The 26467-nt window shown below is 42.9% G+C and overlaps 1 protein-coding gene across 2 annotated transcripts; it reads right to left on the bottom strand.

The window, feature by feature from the left end:
• Window positions 1–1928: 1928 nt before the first annotated feature.
• On the bottom strand, window positions 1929–26182 carry nfic (nuclear factor I/C). Of its 2 annotated transcripts, XM_011614414.2 has the most exons (14): window positions 25968–26182; window positions 23223–23393; window positions 22734–22910; window positions 22352–22535; window positions 21853–21921; window positions 19804–19878; window positions 15259–15391; window positions 15026–15141; window positions 14073–14183; window positions 13798–13955; window positions 7686–7872; window positions 6137–6225; window positions 5288–5326; window positions 1929–5110 (listed from the first exon to the last, which is right to left on the bottom strand). In XM_011614414.2, the coding sequence occupies exons 1-13, from the start codon at window positions 25968–25970 to the stop codon at window positions 5306–5308; spliced, it is 1494 nt and encodes a 497-aa protein (XP_011612716.1). In that variant the 5' UTR covers window positions 25971–26182; the 3' UTR covers window positions 1929–5110; window positions 5288–5305. The 2 variants fall into 2 exon arrangements, with proteins under 2 accessions (XP_011612716.1, XP_003973843.1); XM_003973794.3 differs by lacking the exon at window positions 25968–26182 and having other exon boundaries at window positions 23223–23414.
• Between the last annotated feature and the right edge of the window lie 285 nt (window positions 26183–26467).

Raw genomic sequence — 26467 nt, 5'->3', positions numbered from 1 at the left:
ACCCTCAGGTGACATTGGATTTAAAAAACAATAAAGTATGGCCATGAGATAATGCACTCATTTCCATGCAGAGACTGCTGGTTGTTAACATGGACAAGTTTGAATTGATACCATTGTATTTTTATTTAGGTCACTTTGCAGTTAGATATGGAGTTATTCTTAAAAAGGTGCACTAAATCCAGGTTCTCAAAATAATCACAAGGAATACGATGATGTCCAGAAAGTCATAGGTTTCATCAACCAACAGCTGGAAGGCCTAAACCATAGGCAGTACTATGGTACTATGGACATAAGTATATTTGACATGTTGATACTTACAATAAGTTAAAGCTATATGGAATCTGCATCATTGTTTGGCTGGATTAGATTGAAAGTTGCATAGGAAAACAGCATCCTCACGGCAGGTTATAATTAAGCTACCTTTATTCCTGAATTACAAATGGTATAACTTTAAAACCGACAGCTCCACATCCCTCTAGTGAAGGTGAATCATCTTGTCACGTAACTAAGTCGTGGCCATTTTTTCAAATCCAGTTTCAGCAGAGGGGGTCTATACATTATAAATAAGTGTTTCAAAATTAATAAAAAAGGTCATTTAAAATATTTTAAACCAACAGTATACAGCAGTTGGTACCCAGCAGCGCCCCCTGTTGGTGACTAGCAGCGCCCCCTGTTGGTGACTAGCAGTGCCCCCTGTTGGTGACTAGCAGCGCCTCCTGTCGGTGCCCAGCAGCGCCCCCTGTTGGTGACTAGCAGTGCCCTTCTGTTATTGCCCGGCAGCGCCCCCCTGTGGCCAGTATCACAGCTTGTAAAGGCTTCTGTAGCAGCCAAGAGTCTTTCAGGTCTTGTTGGAGGGATTTTGCTCCATTCTTCCTCACCAAAGTCTTCAGTTCTGTCAGGTTCCTGGGCCGTCTGCTCCTCTCAGGTCTGTCCTCAGATGTCCAATGAGGTTTAGGTCAGGAAACTGGGCTTGATTCCTAAATGCTTCAGGCTGGTCAGGATCTTCTTTAGCAAACTTCTGATGTTGGGTGTGGTGGTGAGGATGCAGGAGAGGTTTTCTTCTAGTGACTCTTCCATGAAGCTCCTATTTGTGAAGGTCTGTCTTCTTACAGTCTTCTCCTGTGGTGGACATCCATCATTTTCATCTTCAAGGATCTTGAGGGCTGCTGAGAGGAACCCAGGGCTGCTGATTGTTGGGTATTAATCAAGCTTTGAAATTAGCATCTGATGAACTTTGACCCATGACCCTAACAGGCTGATGAAGGTCTGATGCTTCTAATATCTGAAGGCTCAGATCTCCTGGGGTTCTCCTTCTTTACCTTTTCCACTCTCAAATTGTAAAAACTGAAAATAATCAAATGCTATGGCTTTAAATATGGAAGAGAGTGTTTCATGCTTATCTTTCTGGAGATCCCTTCATCCTCCACTAGCTCCAGCATTTGTGTCCCACAGCTCTAAAGCAGCTTCACCTGCACCATAAAGGAGAGCATATGCAGAACTGTACATTAATACTGGCCCAAATGATGGGGTACATAAAGGAGGACGGTGCACATTTCCACCTCCTTTCATGTGCAACGTCCAAAGCCTACAGAGCCGTGCAGGCTGGGCCATGTGGAGGAGGAGGAGGGGGATAGAAAGGAAATGGTCTGCATCTTGAATATGGATGCTCTTTAATATGACTCATGCAGACTGTTGTTATGAAGCAGCCTTTTTCTTAAATATAGGATGATCAGCAGGTTGTTGTCCACCTGTGTCATCGTTGCCACAACAACTGAAATATACGTTTTTCTGGAGCACATCAGAACTTTGATGAAAGAAAGTTAAATCCGGGTGACGAAGATGTTTGAGTGGCGTCCTGTCAACGAGCCCCACGTACGCCCAGCACGTATGTCACATCACAACATGTTAAAGGAAAATATTGAACACAATTCAGAAAAGTTTTATTTTAATGACTGTTTATATGTTACACATACTGCTGTCTTACACACAAAATAAAGTGACTAACAGCTAAAATGAAGTTAAAGTCCAACATTAAAAGCATCCTGTTTAGAGTGTGTATCCATGTTTATGTCATCTGTGGCATTAGTAGGAGAGCCCAGAAGATGAAACACACATCAGAGGTGTTTGGTATGAACACCACCGACAGTTGTGAAGAGCTGCTGGTTGCAGCTGAAGACACAGGTCAGGCTGTGCCACACCTTAGGGAACTTCCAGATCACTGATGTCCTACACAGATCACCAGGTTTTCACATTAAAGCTCACGCTGGAATCCAGTCCTGCGTCCTTCACAAACGCCACCAGATCAATTAAACCCTCTGAGATGCCAGTTGTGGTTCAACTGCATTTATTTCCTAATAAAGCTTTTATAACACCATGTTGATGTAATGCACACTCAAGGTAACCATTTCTAGGATCATCTGTCCATCCTCATTTGAGTTGCAGCCATGCGATTGTAAAAAATACTTTGAGCCATAAAAGAAAAAAAAAGAACATCAAAAACCATAAATGTCTATGGAAATAACATATATATGATTGGCTGAGTTTAAATGCTCAGTATGATTCCCATGTTTGTATACTGTTGTCTTAAATGTACCAAAGCTATGGATTTGGATTTTATCAGTAAAGTATGATTTAACAAAACAAAACCCAAAACCTGTTACAGTCAATTAATTGACATAGAAAAAACACCAAAATTCTACAGTTTGTTAATGAGTCACAACATTGAAAAACAAAACATGATTAAGCTCTGGAGTGTGTGTGTGGGTGTGTGAGAGAGTGTGTGTGTGCTGTAAGGAGGAACTGGGCAACTGAATAAATGAATGAATGAATGAATATTAGATGATCTTGCAGGGTTTCCAGACCTTCAACATCTAATATAATGGTTGAACGCTGGTAGGAAAGCTTGTGAATAGAGGCAAAAGCTGCATGTATGAGCGAAACATCTGCTTTTCCTTCGACACAAGCTTTGATTTAATGGCAACAGAGAGTCAAACGTTTAATAATGCTTCATTCACATGCAAACTGGTACCAGCTGAACATTAGTTCACCCAAAACTGTGAACTGGTTAATGATGAGCTATCATGCAGCCTTTTTCTAGAAAATTCTAAAGCCTCTATAAAGCTGTACTGTGGAAAGTGTCCTCACTTTCTGAGAAGATGTTACTGCTCTTAATCAAATGCAAGGCACATAATGTGTTTCATGAGCTCTCGTGCAAAGGTTAAATTCAACAACTGCTCTATTACTAAATTTGAAGAGATGTCCTCTACCTTCTGACATAGAAAAGACTGCAGGGACCGAGAGGAGAGGTGCAGGAGCAGCTGGGACAAAGCAGGACAGGAGGAGGTATCATCAGGTTGAGCCATGCAGTTAAAGGTCAGCACAGCGACCAAAGCAGCACCATGCAGGAGACATTAGCTTGAAGCCAACTTTAACGTTCACCCTACCAAAAGAACCAGATGGTGTCTGCAGCCTCAGTAAAAACCTGTTGGACTCTTATCAACACCAGGCTACACCGACGGTCAGACCAGATACATCTCCCATGTGGTCACTTTGCATACAGATCACGTGGCCTTAAGGACACATTTAAGTCAATGTTTGAGACGGTTTGGCCTTATTAAAAGGTCTAAAAAACTATATATCGTAGTTGTTATGTGACTGTTGCAGACACACACACACACACATGGAAACACGGGGACACTGGTCTCCAGCCACACCAGCAGATCCGGAAAGTAGCCATGCTCTACTGGACCTAAATGACCATCTGTGAGCTGAGCAGGACAGACCAGCGTGTTCCTTGGAGACCAGTCCTTAAGAACCGATGGCATGAGCTGATCTGTTCCACAGCTATCCTCTGCCTGTTTCTCGTCAGGATTCAGCTTCAGGTTTCTAAGCAACACTGCTCTTTGTTGACACAAATATCTGTGGTGGTCCAGTAAAAAACACTGTCTGGATTTCTTTTTATGAACGATGAATACAGATTGTTGCCCCATGATGTATCCAGACTTCCTTCCTTTCATGCAGATGTGGACCGTGTGGGCCACTGTGGTCTTGGCAACGGGCTCTACATTCAGCAATATTTCTCCTGAAACAGGAGACCGGCGGCCATGTGAGATCTGGGACATTGCATAGATGTATCTCCACAGCATTAAGATGCAGTTCCACCAGGGAGAACGGGGCAGAATGAGGCATGCACAGTTGTGTAGCACATGACAGGTGGAGCTACACAACACTGCTCTGACTGGATACAGCCAACCAGCATGCAGCCAACCATACAACCAATCTGTGTGCTAGTTAGTCTGCAGGGCCTGTCTGTGTTTTACTTCAATCAATGTTTATGTTCCGTACATTTTAAGTTGTCAATCGGTGCCGTCTTAATGAATCACACTTCCTAATCAGATTGTTTCTCATTACAATCACAATGATTGATGCCACATGTCCAACAGGCCATCAGAGATACAGTGGAAGATTTCAGATGTTTAGCTGGGCTGTCCCTCAAAATACGGAGCTCAATGGAGCAACTTATTATTAAAAATATTCCAAATGAAATGAAGATTGCTTTGCATCTTTGCAGCAAAAGACAAAGGTACAAATCTATGCTGATTACACACACAAACACACAAACACAGACACACACACAACTTGACTACTCAAATACAAGATTTAATAGCTACAAGATCTGTGTGTGTGTGTGTGTTTGTGTTTAATAGAGTCAGCCTGATGATTGTCAATTAAAAAAAAAAACTTCTATGCCAAGGAGAGAGACCCTATGCAGTGTAAATTCCACTTCCTTTTCAGACAAAATCATTCATAGTAAAAGTGCAAAGAAATTGTCATAATAACAAGATTTTTTGAAGTCAGTTCAGAAAAGGAGGCATCTTTGCATATATCAGAAGCAGCACCTGCAGCGGAGTCGAGCGTTGTGATGGTCGGGGACAAGGGGGAGGGGGTCTAACAAGAAGACCCAGAATCAAAGTGCAAAGGTTGACGTCCATCCAGGGGAACCTCCTCCTGGGAAGAAACACAAGTCTCTGGCTTTCAGGATCCACGATGTAGATACTTGGTTCAGGTCATCTGGACCCACCAGAACTCCAGATCTCAAGAATGAGAAAGACTGGGGGAGAGACATATATATATATAGAGAGAGAGAGATACAGAGGAAGGGACAGACAGACAGACAGACAGACAGACAGACAGACAGACAGACAGACAGACAGACGTCAGTTCACTGTGATGATTTCTTGATGGTGCTTTGCTCCAGTGTGTTGCCATGACAATCGAGTGTAATCACCTCTCCTCTGAAGTTTACTCAGTTGCCCAGATACCAAGACTAGAACAGACACAAGACATAAATAAATGATTTGGTCATAAAGCGCGAGCTGACACAATTGTGTGCTGATACGTTTGTTGTGACAGGTGATACATGAACAAAGCTGACTTGGATCACGTGTACACCCTCTGTATTTCCTGTATTACTCCCATTCTTCAGATTTTATAACTTATGGAACAAATGTACCATATCTTCCCTCTTAGATTTGCTAGCATTTGATTGTTGTTGAAATGTGCTGATTACCTGGGTGACAGACAGCACCCGGTTGCACTGTGGGTGGAGGGCAAACTGGTGGTGTGGGTGTGATGTTTCTTCACATGGACCACCAACCCCAGCCTAATACTGGCTGTGGCCGACAAGAAAAAGTGCTTCTGGAACCATTTGAAGAGCACAACAGCACAACTTGGCCTCCAAGTTTTCCAGCTCTCTGGAGCCTCTGATATGGTGGATGAACAAGCCCAACTTGCTGCTAACATGTGACCATAAAGGTGTGACATGTGACCTTCCTGTTGGAGCAGCGACTAACAAAACCACTTCCTGTCAGTTGTTACGTATGCGGCCATGGTGACCAAACCAGGACATTTGGGTTCTGAACCTTTTTCATTTCAGAGCAAGGAGAATCAAGTTTCCCATCAGTAGATATTGATGGTTTTCTTCTGACCTTGTGACCTGGAAGTCATCTGAAGCCCTTTTCAACCAAACTTCCTGTGTTTGTGTGTTTGTGGTTGGTCTGTGCCCCCGATGAGCAACAGTTTGTTGATTTATCCTGAAGGTTAATCATATTTGTAGAATCAAATACAGTTTACTCACCTGGGCTTGGTACAGTTCACCTGCATCCTGTGGGGTCACTCCTATGAAGGTGGGGCAGTTGGAAGGGGGGGTGCCAGGTGTGGAGCATGCTGAGGGTGTTTATGGTAACATCTGTCTCAGTGTACATCATCAAAAACAGCATCGTGTCATGGTTTATAGCAGACATGTCAAACTGCTGAGTCCCTGTTCCTGTGTTACTACGTTCATGTTGATAAGGAGACGCGATCGATTTAAGGGACAACGATCGATTTTGAGGGACAACAATCGATTTAAGGGACAACGATTGATTTGAGGGACAACGATCGATTTAAGGGACAACGATTGATTTAAGGAACAATGATTGATTTGAGGGACAATGATCGATTTAAGGGACAACGATTGATTTGAGGGACAACGATCGATTTAAGGAAGAACGATCGATTTAAGGGACAACGATTGATTTGAGGGACAACGATCGATTTAAGGAACAACGATCGATTTAAGGGACAACGATTGATTTGAGGGACAACGATCGATTTAAGGGACAACTATCGATTTAAGGGACAACGATTGATTTGGGGGACAACGATCGATTTAAGGGACAACGATTGATTTGGGGGACAACGATCGATTTAAGGGACAACGATCGATTTAAGGGACAACGATTGATTTGAGTGACAACGATCGATTTGAGGGACAATGATTGATTTAAGGGACAACGATTGATTTGAGTGACAACGATCGATTTGAGGGACAATGATCGATTTGAGGGACAATGATCGATTTAAGGAACAACGATTGATTTGAGGGACGATTGATTTAAGGAAGAACGATCGATTTGAGGGACAACGATTGATTTGAGGGACAACGATCGATTTGAGGGACAATGATCGATTTAAGGAACAACGATTGATTTGAGGGACAACGATTGATTTGAGGGACAATGATCGATTTAAGGAAGAACGATCGATTTGAGGGACAACGATTGATTTGAGGGACAATGATCGATTTAAGGGACAACGATTGATTTGAGGGACAATGATCGATTTAAGGGACAACGATTGATTTAAGTCTTTTTTCACCAAATGCGAAATATTTTACTTACAACAACTTAAACCATTATTAAAGAGTTAATCATCATGCTGGACATATGGGCTACATATGGGTAAAGGCAGGTCAGCCCTGGATGAGTCTCCAGTTCATCGCAGCTGAGCAACTTTAATGAAAGATGTCAAAACAAAGATTTTGTGGCTTTAATGAATGAAAAAAGGTGCTCACAAATGTACGATGCCTGGAAACATCCCATCCTCTAAATACTCAACTGACCTTACACATTACCCTATATATTATTACGTCATTGACATTGGTTTGTAAAAATCTGTTGTGGTCAAAAAAGCCAAATTTCCTCCATCATGATACCATGTGTGTTTGTGGAGAGCAGCACTTTGACATGTCTGGTGTTCTGTTATGCGTTTATACGCTCGGCTCTGGACGGACAATATTGGTCCAAATACTGTGTCTATGTGAGCAGACCTGTGCACTCAGTGGAGATAAGCTCTGGGAGACTTACTGGGTGAGGTGGGAGAGTTTGTTCCACGTTCAGAGGAGGTGGTGGTGGTGGCCTTTGACTCTGCAGGCAGTGTTGGTCGATGGAGAGATGGTGGTGGAGGAGCCAGGGAGGGCGTGGGTCCAGGAGGTACCAACAACTGAGATGAGATGTAGTGACTGGACACTTTAACATGGTTACTGCCATTTAGCTGCAAGAATTAGAAAGAATTACACAGTTTGTGCATACTGTGGTATACCTTATATTTTTAACTGCAACAGTAAATAAAATAATTTAATTGGGTGTTTAACATACGACACTTTCATTCTGGAGCATTTTTGTAAATGTTTTCCTTTGAGATTTAAATATAACTATTTCAAAATAATACAATAAATCCCCTAAAACCATTTAAATATACATGTGTGTGTATAAACCATAAATATCTACATAAATTTCTGTACATTAATATGCTTAAGTAGACATTCTTTTTTTTCCAAATAAGTGATTTAAACAGGGAGACTTTCACAATAGTTTAACCAACTCAACTATATTTATGTACCTTTTTTGTCAAAATTTGATGTCTTTTAAAAAAAATCTAAATATGTAGCTCATCGGTTTGTGACATCACCTCACTCTCAAGAGCAGAATACTTCTGAAATCACAGAAGATTTAGATGTTTCAGTGGTTATAAAGGTGGAGACTGTTGTGCGTTGGTGGAAGCAGGTAGACAAGAAAGATCAGTTCCACAGAGGAAGGAGATCTAAAGGTAGGAGATGTGTTACAGCCACAATCAGTCGAGGCGGTCAAGGTTCAGTCAGGACGAACGGAGCAACTAGTCAAGCTCTTCTCTTTGGCTCTGAATAAAACCATTCACATTGCAAAATTTGCAAGAACAACGGCTGCTGGAGCTAAAGTGGTGTAAAGGTAACGATAAGCTTTTACCTGACTGTATAGGTGGAGGCTGTTGTGTGACATGATGTCCCACAGAACTGTGGCTGCTGAGTGTAGCCTGAATGTTCTACAATACAACTTTAAATCCAGAGCAGGTACTGACTGAAGAGGAAGAGCAGAGCTCTTTCAGTTGCACCAGTCATTGTGGGTTCTAACTGCTTGTGACCTGTTTGTTTCCTGTTGGTTTCTGGAATCTGAAGAGGAGATTCAACATGTGTGGCTGCTCTCCCCGATGAGCAGTGGAATGACTGAGAGGTGACCTCAGTTAAGTATCAGAGGCTGAAACTTCACAGAAGACCAGGAAGTTCCAGGAACAACATTTAATGGATTTCACTGATGAAGAAATTGGATCATCTGTGCAGGAGGCGATAGATCCACTGGACTGAAGCTGTGCATTGTGCTGTACTGTAACTGTGAAGTTTAACAACTTTTCTTTCTTTACAGAAACTATGTTAAAGTGGACCGATCTGCATTCTTTATATTCTGCATCTACATTCTGTAGGTTGTCACTGAATCTGGAAGTTCAGTCATGGTCTAACGTTGCTCTCCACTGGTCAATATGAATAATAATATACCTTTGCTATACTGTGTTTTTTCTGTCTCTATTCCTATTATTGATGGATGTGGATGCGTTTTTCTGTTTAAACTAAATGTACTGTTCTGCTGCAGATGTAATAAGACCTTAGGTATAAGGATGGCATTAAAGTGCCCCACACAGAACATCAGAACGCCTACTGTGTGTCTTTAAAACATACAAAGCGAGTTTCCTGACTTTTGCTTTTTGTCTTCTTCATGTATTTATCTTTCTATGGTTTTCATAATTTTTAACTGACTTTTTGCCCTTTTTGGCAAATTCAATGTCTTCTTTAGACTTTGTTTAAGTCCCATTTAAATGTTAAAAGATAGGCATCCGTTTTTCAACTTTTAGTTTTACTGAGTAACTGTAAAAAGGAAGGCAGAGGAAGAGGATGGGCTTTTGGCCAATCCTCTGCTCCAGTGGCCCAAGACTGCATGACTGTGGATCCAGATTGGTGTCAGTAGGGCCATCTTTGGCTCACCTTACAATCCCATCATAAAAGTGGTTTTACAGCTGTGACAATGAGTAATGAGTTGGTGCCACACAGGTTAACTACATCTGTTAACTCAGGCACAAATTGACACCTTGTTCATGTCCTTGTAACCCAACACTGCACAAACACAGCAAAATGTATGAAAGAAAGAAAAGCCCACAATGGTCACAAAAATGAATAGTAAATACAATTTTACTTAAAAAATGAAATAATGACAAGGCTTTGCTTCTGAATTGTGGCTCAGTAGATTATAAGCTATGGGAGCTCTAGGAAAGATTGAAACTAATTAGTCCACACATACATGTTATACTATAATACTACTATGTTATACTATAATAATACTACATGTTGTACTATAATAATACTATATTATGTCCTCCAAAACCCATGTTGTGACAAATGTTACAACATTGTAGTATTCTTATTTAAGTGTCTTGGACATGCTCATCTTTGCATACATGCTGGGTCTGTATTTTAAAAACCTTTTGAGACATGTTCACTCATGGGTTAGACCAGGCATGTCCAAAGTCCGGCCCGGGGGCCAATCACGGCCCGCGGTAAGATTTCATACGGCCCGCAACTTCAGTCTTACAATGTATTATTTATGGCCCGCTGGCACTAACAGAATAAATAAATAAATCACTAAAATGTAATTCCTCCTTTCTTGTAGATCCCAACCCTAACCCCAGCACTAACCCCAACCCTAACCCCAACACTAACCCCAGCATTAACCCCAACTCTAACCCCAGTACTAACCCCAGCACTATCCCCAATCCTAACCCCAACACTAAACCCAACCCTAACCCCAACACTAACACCAGCACTAACCCCAACACTAAACCCAACTCTAACCCCAGCACTAACCCCAACACTAAACCCAACACTAACCCCAGCACTAACCCCAACACTAAACCCAACACTAACCCCAACACTAAACCCAACTCTAACCCCAGCACTAACCCCAACACTAAACCCAACACTAACCCCAACACTAAACCCAACATTAACCCCAACTCTAACCCCAGCACTAACCCCAACACTAACCCAACCCTAACCCCAACACTAAACCTAACCCTAACCCCAACTCTAACCCCAGCACTAACCCCAACACTATGAAACTGGAAATCACAACATCTACTACCACATTTATTGTGGATCAGAGATGTATTCATGTTTTCAACACTTGAAAAGATCCAGCACCTAAAGAGAGGTTGTGTGTCTACATTTGATGAAATATGGCAGCTGATCCTTCTGCATGTAGAAGACCTTGACTTGCAAGCTCCTGACATTTTGAAAGTTTTTGCATCTATTTTGATTGTTGTGTTTTTATTTATATATGAGAGACCTTCTGAAAACCTTTATTAATAGATTTATTTTACTTTCTTGTATGCATGTGCTGTTGTCATTTCTCCCTATTTTTTTGTCTTTTATTGTATGTAAAAAACACTAGTATCTTCAAACTTCAGTCAGTCTATCTATCTAAGAGGTGATGAGGCTTTGCTGTTCTGTCTGTTTATCGAGGAACATGAACCAGCCAATTCAGGAGAGAGAGGAAATTAGAAGGAAAATTATAGAAATCCATGTTAAAGGAAAGCTGGGATAAGGCGGCTGTCCTCTGGAGAGCTGAGACAAAACTGGAGTTTTTTGGAAAGTCAAATGAGCTCTATGTTCAGAGATGCAAAAATGAAGCCTACAGAGAAGAGAAGACTGGACCTACTCTAAAACACAGACAAGGGCTTGGTTATGCTCTAGGGTTGCTTTGCCCCATCTGACTGAATGTGAGCAGGATACGTCATCTCAAGACAATCAATCTTTTCTGGAGTGAAATGTGCTGCTCAGCATCACAACGACTGGTCTCTAGTCACAAGCCATGGTTCTACCACCAGGATAGAGACCCAAAACACACATATAAAGACCCCCATGAAGGGCTAAGAGCAAAAACCCTGGCACTTGTTATGTTTATTATTATAATTATTCTGATGATATAACTTCCCATTTTAATTGGACATGAAATAAAGTCTTCCAGTTAATATATGCATATATAACAAGCAATTAATCAGAATAAATTCAGTGTCCCAACTAAGTGAAGTGAATCGATTTGTTGCAAACAGTAGCAGAAGATAATTTTTCAAATGCATTTTTTCATTTTATTCTAAATATTTGGTTCTATATGAAGATCAATCCTATTAAACATCTGAAGGAGCTGGAACAGGTAGTTGGCACCTCTAGACATGTGAGACAGATGGAGCCACTCCATGGGTTAACATTCAGCCCTTTTTTATTTATTGTTCCTTTTATCAGTTTCAAGTTGCTCGAGTGACCATTGTATGTTTTTCTTTCTTTAACAGAAGGGTACCAACAATTAGGTCTATGTATGTAGACACATAGCAGTCACATAACAGTTCTCTGTGCTTATCAATCAATCCTGGATTCAAATATGGTTTACTGGGAGGGTACAGCAACACGGAGACTTTTACACTTTGATCACTGAAGCCTGTTGACATAAGTGAGCAAACAAGGAATACTCTGGGGTGAATAAAGGCAGATTGACTTTTTGAAACCTGCTGCCATCCCAGCGGCCCTAGCAACAGAGTAAGGTTGCTGGAAAAGAGGGAAAGTGGCAAACCAGTAACCAGTGAGAGGCTTTTTCTTAGGGAAGAAAGGATAGGGTGAAGCTGGATGACCAAAAAAAGAGATAAATAAAGAAGAGGTAGCAGGGAGAAAGAGATGGAAGATAAGTGGGAAAGATGAGGCTTTAATGCCACTGTTGCTATGGAGACGTCCATATGCAATGTCCCACAGCAACAGCAGCAATGGTTGTTGTGTGTTTACAGGTGGTGGACAACTGAAGGTGAGGAGTTTAAATGTTTGACCCAATGAATCGTCCATGGTTTATTGTCTTTTAAAGGGCAATCACAAGACCTGAATAGATCTTAGTAAAGGTGTCTGGGTCCTCAGGGTGGGGAAGAAGGGTCATTTGGATAGATTTACATGTCATCGCGATTAATGACAGAGCAAACAAAGTGGAAGGAGGACAACTGCTCTGAAGATTGCTCTCGGCTTTTCTTTCAGTCGGCTGGATGTTGGTGTCTTTCCAACTACTGTAAACACAGATGTGCCTGGGCTCATAACAAAGCTCGTAACAGAACAAAGAGATGGGACTGAAGGACGGAGGGCCTTACAGTCAAGTTAGGAAGTGGGATACTGTTGTGTTGTCCTGTTTTAGACCAAATGGCATTGCTGCAACTAGAACGGCTGTGTTTGACATCAGTAGGCATGAAACATTACTAGGGATGTAACGATACGCCTAACTCACCATCCAATAGGATTTACAAAATAAGATTTAATTATTTATCAAGCAAAACATGCAAAATGCTGTATATCTACTCTCATCTTTTCTTAATCAAATTAAATAATCCAAAGTAAATAAGAAAACAAAAAGACTAAATGGATTTTTGGAACAAATCCCTAAACATAATAATATACTGGTTGTACTCTTTTAGCGGTTAATATTTGTAGTTAGTAGCAATGTTAGCACACCGGCTTTGTTTTGTCTATTATCGCCTAACCTTTTCATTTTCTAACGTAGAGAAGCTAAAATGTTTCCACACACCTGATTTAAAACAGGAGGATGGCGCGTCTTCTCTCTCCCAATCCGTGTCTCTACCGTTAGAGCTAACGAAGGACGTCCAAAGACAACGTCACACCTCTAACAAGAGCAGCACCATTCATTTTTATCTGACCGATTTTAATCCTCAAATATTTGTATTGCGATTTAACTGCCTCAAAAAGAATTGTTACAATCCTAGAATTTATTATAGGAAGGTAAAGACATTTACAATGTTTTCTACATGGAGAACTGTTAAAAGTGGTATTATCTTAATGACTATTAATGTGCTTCTAAGGGTTTGATGTCTTCTTAATCAATGCTGAACATTGACATGAATCGCTCGTGCTGTTTTGTTAAGAGTAATTTTGGGTAGCATTTATCCTACCTGTTATTACTATTATTGTTATTATTGCCTGCCTTTCAACCCAGGTATTACTACACAAACAACCTGCTTGCTAAAAGTCATTTCATTTTAGAGCATGGCTTTGGAATTAGTTGTGCTCACCGAGCTGGGGGGTTTATCGACAGGGTCAGAGGCTAATGAAACCAGATCTTTTAGAGGGTCCTGGGCCAGATGAGGAGGATAGCGGATTGCTCCATGGGGGAAGTATGGTGCTGATGGAAAATAAAGAGATGGAGAGGGGTGGGGGCTCCGAGACAGACCTAGACAGAGGGAAAGAGCAGGCCGAGAGGGAGACAACACAAGACAGTAAATGAATATTTGTTGCATGCAAAAAGTGTGTGTGTATGTTTGTGCGTAGGTGCGTGTGTGTTACTGACCACTATGTACAGCTATGACAGGTCGGTGAGGCTGTGTGAAGGAACCAAGTCTTGGTGAATCCTTCTGGGGAGGACTGTCCACTTCTGTCTTCTTCACAGGAGGAGACAGACCTAAAACAAAGCACATAAAGCCACATTTAAAATATGCTGGGCTCAGAGGAACTAGCTCTAAATCCAGTTTTAGTTAGTCCCAAGCCTGATCTGGGACCACAACTGAGTAGGCCTACTGACCTCATTTCTTCTTGTCTTGTATAATCGTTGTTCCAAGCTGTGGTTATATTTGTTATAGTCAAATTCCCAATTCAGTAAGAACTGTGGTGCCTCTTGTCTGTGTCCTCCATATCTGCAGTCTGACTCCTAAGTCCTGCTGCAAGTCTCCTTTTAAGACACAACATGGCTTCCACCTTCAGAAGCCATATTGTGCATCCAGTGTTGTTGAAATACCTAAAGTTACTAAAATTGTCTCATCTACTTAACCCCTTTATCCCTCTCGGGGTCACGGGGACAGTCCACAATGGGTGAAGGCAGGTCTTCCCTGGATGAGTCCCCAGTTCATTGCAGCACCTTATATGAGCATATGTGGGTTTGGTATCTTGCTCAAGGGTACCAGTGCTCTGAAGGTGTTGTGGCACCTCCCCCTATTACCAGAACACCTTACATGGTTTGTCTGCCCTGGGGCTTGAACCAACAACCCTCTGCTTCTCAGCTCAGTTCCCAACAGACTGAACTAGTACCGTTACTAAACTCCTGTAGCTGAAAATGTACTTCAGCAAATTCAGTTGCAGTGGTACTAAACTGTTAATGATGACATATAGCTTTACCTTTAGAAACAGCTCCTTCTACTCAAATTTTAATTTTGTACAGTGCAAATTTAAACAATCCATACTGGTAAAATCAACCTCTGGTCCGGGTACAGATACTGAACACTTTCAGTTTTATCCACATTCTGTTACCTCCTTCCACGTCTTCAGTCCAGTTTCTGGAACTGCTGGCAGGAGAAGGGGAGTGGTAATATTCTCCTGGACTGTCAACCTCATCCTCCATAGATCCAGATTTATGGCGCTTACTCCTGTAGATACGTGTACAGAGAACAATACAGACTAGTGCGTGCGCTACAATGCCACAGCAGTACAGCTGTCAAGCCTCTGCTCATACAATATTACATTTTTCAGTGTGTGCGTGTTACCCGCTGGAAGAGGTGCTGGCCAAGGATCTTCTGAGGCCTACTGGCTGGTTGACAGATGGGTTGAGGTCATAAGCCAGATGACCATGCAGCTCCCCCATTGAGAAACCAGGACCTACAACTGTGATTACCCGAGCTACACGAAGGGAGAAAATTGAAGGTTAACATGGTCATTTTTACTATTCCAGATAAGATCAACCTTTCTGATGCAGATCAATGTTAATCTGTTAAATTAAGCAAAATTCTAATTACATCCTATAGGTGACCCATTTCAAACCAACAGGAAGGCAAAAATAAATATTAGTAGATATTAGTGAGACGAAATGTGAAATGTGTATCATATTTATGAGTATTTTTTGAAGAAATTTGTTGATATTCCTTTGTATTGCTGCCGTTTTGCGATGTAGCTTAAATGCCTTTATGCAAAAGTAAAATATTGCATAAAGCACCCTTACCTGCTAATTTATCAGGTACATTTTGCTCGGAAATTATAGGACCCCCTTTTGCATCACAACTGCCTTAAAGTGTGTTCGAGGTGTTGGAAACATTTGTCAGTGGTTTTTGGTCCATATTGAAGTGTTAGGTGTGCACTGACCTATTAACCTCTGACACGCAAGCCCACTGACCCACTCATCTATTGTAAAGACAGCTTGTTGTACATAATGTATTCCTTTCCCTCTCAACCCATCTCTCCCTCATCAGCAGGAGGGTCCCCCTACATGATCCTGGTCCTGCTCAAGGTTTCTTCCTGTTAAAGGGGAATTTTTCCTGCCACTGTTGATTGTTGGGGATTAGGCCCTGGGATTCGGGAAAAGGCCTGGAGACAATTTTGATTGTAACAGACGCTGATAAAGATAAAATGCCATAGCATGACACAGCTGCTACAGTTCTGTTGCCTGCACATCTATGATGTGAATCTCCTGCTCCACCTCATGCCATGGTGACTGTGGAGGCCACTGGAGTATAATGAACTCACTCTCATGTTCCAGAAACCAGTTTGAGATGATCTGAGCTTTGTAAATGGTACATAATCCTGCTGGAAGTAGCCAGTAGAAGGCGGTCTGGAGTGGACAGGAGTGCCACCAGCGGTGTGGTCTTCTGCCGCTCTAAGGCTTAGAGCAACAGGCTTAGAGTCTAAGCCATCTTGTTTAAGGTTTCACGAATTGTCAGGAGATCTTCTGGTTCTAAAATACTGCTTCTCAGACCAGCTTGACTAGCACCGACAACCAGCCAGGTTCAAAGTCACTTAGGTCCCCTTTCGACTCCATTGAAATGCTGGTTTGACCTTCAGGAAATTGTCTTGACAACATCTACAAACCCAAATGCACCGAGGTGAGTTGTTAACAAGCAATTTATAGATTTTTTTTTGTTGTAGTGGTGCCTTCATGATCTGTTGTCTCACATATAAGTAACCATTCCAGTTGCAATGGTGGAGTTTGAAATGTCAGGCGTCATCTTCCCCTTCTTCCTTAACTTTAACAAGGATCTACTGGTGATGATTTGATTGAATTAGTACCCTACCTCATGGCTTTCCTGAAGTGCTTGTTTAGCAATGGGAACAAAGAGCACTGCTTCCACTGGCAAGGTCAGGGGCATAATATTGGGGATCGTGGTTTCTTGTGTAGATCGGTTCTTGTTACTTCTACCAGATCTTAAGATCTTTCCTGAAAATCAGATGATTCTCTAAACACCAGTTTCACCAGGTCCTCAGGGATTTGAGGTACTTGCCTTAGCCACTTGCTCCCACTCACTCATCTGGTTCCATCCAGCTTTTTATTCCAGTCCAGAGCGGTTTTTGGATGAGTCTGGCAATTGTGACCATTCTTTATTTATAGAACACCTCTCTCTCCAGTGTACTGCTTTTTCCAATAAATTGACTTGTCCAGATGAGATGCAAAAAGTCTGTTTTTCTACAGTCACTTTGTTAGGCCATAATGGTTTCATTTAACCAGTAAAACTGACAAACTGCATGGACGGAAAATACGCAATGTTCATGAAATAAGTAGATACCTTAAGGTTCTGGATGTTGTAGGGATGTCTTGGTTAACACACCTTTTCAACATTGCGTGGACCTCAGGGTTAGTGTCTGTGAAATGGCAAACTGAGGTGGTGGTCCCCAAGTTTAAGAAATGGAAGCGGAGATTGTGTTCCAACTATAGGGGGAATCACACTTGTCATCCTCCCTGGGAGGGCCTATGCCCAGGTACTGAAAAGAAGAGTGTGACTTTTAGTTGAGCAGGAGGGGTAATGTGGTTTTTATCCTGGCTGTGGAACAGTGGATCAGCTCTTCATCATTGCTCGGATGCTGGATGAGTCATAGGGCATATGACTGAGTACCCAGAAGTAGCCTTTGGAGGGCACTCTGGGAATATGGGGTGGATGGACCCTTACTAAACTTAGCATCGGATCTCTGTATTGTAGGAATGTGGGCTTGGCGTGCTTCATTGGCACTAAGTCGAACACGTTTCGGGTGAGGGTTGGACTCCCCCAGGGTTGCCCTTTGTCAACCATTGTCCTCATAATTTATATGGTCAATATTTCTAGAAGCAGCCAGGTGGAGTTAAATTCAGGGGCCTGATGATTTTGGCACTGCTCTTTCTGGATGATGTTTTAGCCTCGATCACTGACCATCAGCTCTTGCTGGGATGGTTCACAGCCCAGTGTGAAGTGGCTGGGATGAAGATCAGGACCTCTATATCTGAGGCCAGAAAAGGTTTGATTGCCCGTTCCAAGTCAGAGAGGAGTTACTAGCCCAAGTGGAGGGGTTGAAGTAGCTCAGGATTTTGTTCATGAGAGGGGAAGAATGGATCAGGAAATTGGCATGTCAGGGGAGTATCTGCACTATTACAAATGCTGAGTTGGCCTGTGGTGAAGAAAGAGCTGAGCCAAAAGGCAAGGCCCTCTGTTTACCCTATGTTCCAACGCTCACCTATTGGTCATGATCCTTGGGTAATTACCAAAAGGAAAAGATCCTAAATACGAGAAGCCAGAATAAGTTTCCTTCGCAGGTTAACTCACTACATGGAATTGCTCAGGGCCATCCTCCCTTGATGAGAGGATCACTCATCTCATCAACCATGCAGTGTTCCCCTACAACACTCCCCGTACACTGCTCAATTCTTTGTCCAAAGTCACAGAAGCGCCTCTGTTTTGAATCCAACCTAACGATTTCCACAAACAAAAAACTGCAGCTTCACTCATGAATACTAACATTTCTGCAAGCAGCCTGATCTCCTCTTGGAGAAATGCTCCACATGAACAGCAAAAGAAGTCCATCTGTGAATGGTGAATGGATCCACCCTGCAAACTGTCACTAACCACCACCTTTTGGGTATTCAGTTCTGGACTGGGTGACTGATGGGTGACCTTTCCTGTTATGAGTTCCTGGTCCACTACCAAGCAACTTATGTGCTTAAGGATTTGGGAATAATGACTAATTTTCAGCATTTTTTTTATCCAAGCTTAACCTTTAGCCTATCCGTGGAGACCCTTTTTTCTGCCATTGCTCTAGATGGACAATTACTTTGTAGCAAGACACAAATTGCCTCCAATCCAGCTACAATTCCCAGCCGGGCACACGAATCAACTCCAGTTGCACCTTTATTATGCCGGACCACAGCTGTTGTTTGGGACATTGATTGTTGGTGCAGAATGCTAATCATTTTAACTTATCATTTTCAAGGTAACATCTCAAAATACTGCTGCACACTATCTATCTAAAAAGAGATCCCCTCAACCCGTATTCTATAATTTCTCTACTGGCTTCCAGGATGATCTAGGATGTATAGATGTGTTTGATTCTCATGATCAAGGTTTAAAAAAGGGGCAGAGAAATAAATTTATTTTTGTGTAGTACAAAAACAATGCAGACCAACGAGGCCGGCAGAGTTTAAGAGTTCGCCTGAGACACTAGGAACTACATTATTAACAAATGCATCAAAGGGCAATGCATCAAAATATTGGGGAAAACAAGGAGAAGCCAAACAAAATGTAAAAAAATAACTTTCAAAGTGGAGAAACAAGGAAAAAAATGGCAGCGAATGCTTTGATGTACTAGGATTAAAGAGAAGAGGCAGAAAGGAAAAGCATTTTGGACACGTTACCTTTTGAGTAGGATTATAACCTCCTTGTTCAGTGTTTTGATTTTTGAACTTGATTTAAAGCATTTTCCATATTTCAAATATGGTCCGATCAACAGGTGAAATCCAGTATAAGCATATAATAGAGGCTCAGTGAGAGAAAAGTGCTGCTCTCCGGTGTGATCAATGCATCCTGTGTCTGGTGTGAATGAGGCTCCCAGAAATAAACTATATAACAGAATGAACTAAAAACATCATGAATACAACTAAGACTAACCATGTTTGCATAAAGATAATTATTATTCCAACCACAGGAAGACGACAGCCCAAGCTAGCCTTTTAGCTTTGAGTTGAGTATGTAAGATTCAATTTGCCAATGTCTCCCACACTCCACCTCTTTATAAATTCTTTGTACTTAAATTAATGGAACTTGAGACTCTTACCAATAATATCAAGCACGTGGACTTACTTTTTGAGACATGAACAAGCTCAGTAACACTGAAAACTCCAGATGTCACAAAGCTCTCCTGAAATTCTGGACCATCTGTGTGAACAAACAGCAGCAGTTACGCATCAGCACTGTAGTTTAACAGCAATAAACTCAACAGTTTGGTAAAGCTTTGCTTGACCTAATTAGTTGTACAGTGAAACCTTGGTTGCTGAACTAGAGCTGTTCTGGAAAATAAAGTGGAACATAAAGGAATCAATAAAACTAAAAACATGGTAGCGCCCTGAGCTATATCAGATTTGTTAATGGTCTCCTTAATGGCCAACGTGGTGCAAGTTTCCCATAATAGTGGGTGAGGTCGACCAGTGGCCTCCCAGCTTTGTGCATAATAACCCTCATCTCTGACGTTATTCCTCTCATATTTGCTGTCTTCCACGGAGTCTTATCTGTACCTTTCTTGGGACCCATAAAAATTGTAAAAACACACTCAAGCACATGCACTCAGGCACACACACACATGCACACACAAACACACGCAAATCCCCAAATGAAAACATTTACTCGAGCATTTTCCACGCAGACTGAGCATACTGAGTCTAGGCTAACACACATTCTGGATCCTTCAGCACCTTTCAGCAACCCGCAAGACAAATTCATAATTTGATCATTTAAATCTAATTCTGTCCACAATTTAATCCACTGTACAAAAATGAAGCTTCAGAGATAGTTGATAGGCGCAACGATGCCGAGTCAGGGTAGTCTGGATTGTGGTTTCCACTATGTTTGCATGCAGCTTCTAATTCAACCACACTGGATTCCTCCAATGTGACATCTTCCATTTGGTCTAATGGAAGAAGTTTTTATCCAGATCCTGGATCCATAAAAAAGTAACATGCCACAAATATAAAATGTGCTTTTTGCCATCTTCGTCTGTCTTTATTCTGTGCTACCTTCAGGGACATCTTCACCATCCAGTCAGCCTTTGAAGCACAGTTAAGTGTAATGATTTGGCAAACAGCAAGCTGGTTCCCACCACAGCGCCATCATCTGGCTGTGCACTGGAGCTCTTATGTGCTGCAGCTCTTAGTTCCGACAGCAAAAGGCCTGTTTATGCCTACCCAGCCTAAAGGGGGTTGGGTCGGTGCTACATGAGCTACGGCTGCCGCACAGATGTGGCGTGCACCTCCCAAAAACTGTAGTGATGCAGAGAGGAACTGGAGACCATAGGAAGACTGGTGGAGCTGTGATTGGGTCACCAAAGTACATCATTTCCACTTGTTGCTTTTCCAATTTTAGTTTGTATTGGATCAGAACTTTTATCACTCTCCTGTCAACCAACTATCCTTCACCTCTAATCACACCAGGCTGATCATCTTGGAGCCTCCTGAGAGGCACAAAGCAGTGGTTGTTAAACTTATTTTGCTTATGGATGTATGAAAAAAACGAGGTCAGCCCTATGTGTCTGCTCCAAAACAGATGCTTTGCTTTTCTTCCACAACTTAAGGAATGATGGATTCATTCTACAACGGCTACAAGTAAAGACCGTGGTCATCAAGCCATTTGCTTGTCTCAGGTGTGTCCTTATAGAAGCCTGTCTGCAGCAATCTGAGCCCTGCTGGCTGCCGGCCTGCTAACGCTATCTGCTTACACTGCTGCTCTTTCATCTTTGGGAGCCAGCATCAGCTGTGAAAATGGCGTTGTGTTGAGAAACGCTTCTGATTAACTACTGTCTTTATAATAAAATCTCTGAGTTTCCATCCAGTTCTGAACACGTGTGTTTAAAACCACACAGCTATTCAAGAGCAGAGCCCAGCTGTCAATCATCATGTCTAAGCTTTCTAATGAAACTGAACACATCAGGGAAGGAACTATGAGACATAAATCTATGGGACTGGTGGCTGAAGCTGGAGCCCTCGGCATCACCCACAGAGGGCAAAAAGGCTGGTTCAGCCTCCCCTCTCAACATTCTCTGAGCAGCCACCCTTTTATGCAGCTGGGCTCATGCTAGCACCACAGTTGTTTACTGCAGTCTGGTACATAAGGCACTTCTGTTAGCAAAGGTTACCTTACCCAAGGTCTGGCTGCTTTCATGGTCCTGGACAACTCCTGTGTGACTGGGACTACTGGTCTGTTCTACCTCTGGGGGAGTGGACAGACAGAGAGAGAGAGGGAGGGATTATTTTAAGTTATAAACCTCAGACAACTGAATATTGTTTAGTTTAGTTTATAACATGTGGTAGATACATAACATCAATTATAATGAAAAAGTCCTTAAATGAAACTTATTAAAAGTGTTTTTTTCCACCATTTTCCTGAACAACAATATTAAACAGAAGAAGAGTTCAGGCAATAAATGTGGCGTACTTGTCAGCTGAAGATACCTGGAGGATACTGGAGGCTACTATGTTATCGCAATAGTAGCACGAAAGGCGTTAGCATAAGTAGCATAAATGAAACATCTGTGTTGCACAGAAACAATACAGAGAAATGTGTTCCAGATGTGTGAAGAGAACTGAGACATGAGAGCAATGATGGTAGCCAGTAGTATTATGGTATGTGTGATACACACCTCTTTCTTGAACGTAGTAGGCCAGGTAGAGGTCAAGCTCCTTGACAGCCACTGAAATGTGTCTGGGTTGGACACAGAGGACTGGATTAGAGCACTGTTCTCCCTTGACCAGGCGCTCTCCGTCGGTGCTTTCCAGTGGGATCCCTTTAAACAGGATGACCATCACCAGGTCCAGCCGCCATACCTTTAATCACATGCTCGAGTCAGTGCCCGCATGCTCTGCCTGACTGAGCTAGGCTATGCTACGCTATAGGATTGATTCCATGCTATTCACTGCATCTTATAATGGAATTTACCTGAGTTGTAAATGTATATATACCGTATTTATTGTATTTATTTTTTGCAGGAATGCTGGAACTCAATGTCTGCTAGTTTCACTTACCTTGTCAGCTTGTCGGAGACAGTCGATGCGTCTCATTTTGCCTTTCTGGTCAGGGTTTGAAAGAACACAGCAGGCAGCTTTCTTGCCTGTTACTGAGAGTACAAAATCCTCTCGGCACTCAGGTCTAATGTCCTTCCTTAGCTTGGCTAAAAGGCGACTTGCCCACTTTTGTTTTACCTAGCAACACAAAACCATGCATGACTACAAGCGCGATCCCAAATGCTCACAATACTGTTTCAACTACAGATTAGAACCCAAAGAGAACAAAGTGATTTAATCAATGTTAAGACACACATCACAGGCACAAGGTTACAGAATTCAATCCCTATTATGAAATATTGAATAAGTCATAGCAAATTATTATGGGATGCAAACACTCATACAGTTTTCATGTTTTTACGAGATTTTGTCAGCACTTGAGCGAGCTGTGATTTGGTGTGTGAAGCTTAAATGCTGATGTGTGGATAAGTGAACAGCTGCGACACTCACCTCCGCCTTTTCTCCCAGCAGTTCATCTTTCACCCCTCTCTCTTCCTCTATCGACATTCTTTTCTCATGTTTTTTGAAATATTTTCTTTTCCTGGCCTGAAGGTTGAACCACGTGTAAGCGAAGGCACGAACCTGCGGCAGCAGCGCCTCGATAAAAGGATGGAATTCATCCTGAAGGACACAGAGAAACATGGAGTCTAACTACAAACCTGAGACAGCAAACAGGTGATCACCAGGTAAACAGGCAGGACCGCTTTCAGTATGAGGAGACTCTACATATTAATGGGGGAAAGTCCACCAAGTTTTGGCCACGTAAGAATGTACATTTGTGTAGCTGTGTAAAATAGTCAGACTTTTGTAGTTTTCTTGAGGTTTTTAATCCTCAAAGTCATTGCAAAGAGCTGCTCAAAAACCAACTACCAACTAACCAATAACTATTGTTGTTGCCCTTATTGGCCTCCGGCCTTTCTAAAGACTCTGTGCTCAGTTTGGGCCCCAACCAGCCACAGACCCCAGTGATTCAATGGTGGACAAGTCAATATACATAAGACATTTTAACTCTACACCCCTCATAGTTACCTGTACCACCCAGGTACCTGTACCACATGGTGCCCGGTACCACCTGGCCAACTGTACCACCAGGGGACCTGTACCACATGGTGCCCGGTACCACCTGGCCAACTGTACCACCAGGGGACCTGTACCACCTTGTCACCTGTACCACCTGGGGCCAGGTACCACCTGGCCACCTGTACCACCTGGGGACCTGTACCACCTGGTGTCCAGTACCACCTGGATACCTGCACCACCTGGTGTCCAGTACCACCTGGGGACCTGTACCACCTGGTGTCCAGTACCACCTGGAAACCTGTACCATCTGGGGCCCACTATCACCTGGGGACCTGTACCACCTGGCCACCTGGATGTGTGGGATGGTATAAAAGGACCTTTAAATCTTTATCTTCATCTTGACTTTCTGGCAGAAGAACTGGGTTGTTCCTCTAGTTGTCCCTCCGTCCTGACTGTCTTAAATGGACTCTTGACCTGCGTCTGAACTACAACTACAACCTACACACCTGCACTGTGGGTCCAGGGGTGGTTTCCTATGATGGGGGGCAGTAAAGCAGTCAAGCTGTTACCCTGAAGGGGGGAACAGCACAGGGACCGAAACGTGCCAAATGATAAAGGCCAAAGCTGTGGGCCATGTTACTGTACAGGTGAACACCATCAGCATGTGTTGATTGGCCTGAATGCTTACAGAACATGTGCACATACAACACGTATGTTGCTCCACTTCGACGTCTGATCCTCCTTCTTTTCCATTCTTTCTTGCTCAGTTTCTGAAGTCGTTGGTTATTTTGCCAGAAGTTGTTTCTTCTGGGTTTTGGGGCTTTATGTTGTTACTGTTTTTGTTGTTTTGCGTTTGTGAGTTTCTCAGCAGTCAGGCCCAATGTTCACTGATAAAATAGAGTTTTAATATGATGAGGAGGCAGGATGAGGTTAACAGACAGATAAAGCAACATCTTTGGAGCACAAAAAGGCCTCCAGAAGCTGCAGCTTCACTGCTGGACAGGACAAGGGTAGCAAAAAGTGTTGATTTATTCTAAATGTGATGATGCTGATGTGATGAAGACTAACATCTTAAGAAAAACCCCAAATTCAGAGACTCAAAATTAAAATACTGCAAAAGAGTTTAATATTATAAACTGCTTGTGTTACACTCTCAGTAGTTGCAGAGCTTCCCTGGACCTTTTTAGGGTCCCAGTCTGGTTCAGTGGGCTAAACCATCAGGGAGGAGACGGCTGACTCCACCAGAACACCATCGCTGATGCTCCGCACAAGGATTGTGTGTGTGTGTGTGTTACTGTGACCCCTCATTACCACATCAACTAACATCTCTGTCTGCCTGCTGCCTGTCTGTCTGTCTTCCTGCCTGTCTGTCTGTCTCTATCTGCTGGCTCCTTCTGCGGCCATTTTCTGTTGACAGCACGCGCACGCCCGCGCGCTCACCCGCACACCGGAAGGAAGCTCGGGGTGAACTTGAACTTGCTTCCGCGTCCGTCGCTCCCCAACAGCCGTTTTATTAAAGCGTCCAAACGCCGCTTTGGCGGATCGATGCGATCCTGGCGCTGATGTCGCGACTTTGACCGAGACTCTGACTCTGGTTCTGGTTCTGCGGGGCAGCGATGTTGATCTAAAGTCCAGTCACATCCGGGAGAGCTCGCAGTTCATTTGTCCCTTCTCAGAATATTTAACGTCTGAAGCGAAACACTAAATCTCCGCCCAGCTGACGGTGTTTTATGACATTCGGCTTATGTAATCCCCCAACAGGCGTTAATAGCAACAGAATTTTAAAGCGCCTCACCGCCGCAGCTTCCGCTCTGTCCAGAATCCAAAGGAAGACAGCAAGTGGGCGAAACCGAGACTTTTATTACAGTGTGAAATGTCCACATCAGGCCGGACCCCGTGTGTCACAGTGGTCCTGAGTCTGCCCCAAAAGATCGCCATAACACGGCTGACTAATCTGGGTTTCAGCGCAATTCCACCATTATTTGGAGAAAACATTCCATAATAGAGCGCAGCTGAAGTGGCAGGCTGGCGGACCTTCTGTCCCACTTTCTGCGCACCCATTCTGTCTAAAACAGCCGTGCGAGGCGGCGCATTGCGTCTCTGTTCCCTGCGCTTCTTTGGGAAATATGGAAGACCCGCAGGAAGAGACAGTGTTATATTTATGGTGGGTCCTACCATGTTGAAGCTGAGCCAGCAGCTGTGGAAGTCGGGGCTTTTCTGAGGCTACCGTCGGTCCATCTCATGCTGTCGGCCGGTGTTGTCCCATTATCATGACCGTGAGGGAGCCAGGTGGAGCAAATATGCGCAGCTCCACACCAGAAACGTCCCGTTGAGGCAGAACCCTTCCACCCCCAACACACACACGCACGCACACACACACACACACACACACACACACACACACACACACGCAGGCTGCGACAGAGCGCTTCTCCTCTACTTCAGAGTCAGAGTCGGTGCTTTAACTCGGTCTTCACTGAAGAGCGTTTCCATTTTACTGTTTTTATTTTCATGTACAAACATTTATTTAAAGGACCGACTTTTTTTCTTGTCAAAAATAAAGTTTTTATGGAAAGTGCAGAATACACCCAATAAAACCTAGTTAGATGTCCACCCAGGCTCCTTATGTTAAAAAAAAAATCACTAGTATGTTTTGGTGGACGTCCAGATTTATG

Source organism: Takifugu rubripes, chromosome 20 (genome assembly GCF_901000725.2).
Source record: "Takifugu rubripes chromosome 20, fTakRub1.2, whole genome shotgun sequence".
Classification (NCBI taxonomy): Eukaryota; Metazoa; Chordata; class Actinopteri; order Tetraodontiformes; family Tetraodontidae; genus Takifugu; species Takifugu rubripes.
This window is presented reverse-complemented; position numbering and strand designations above follow the sequence as displayed.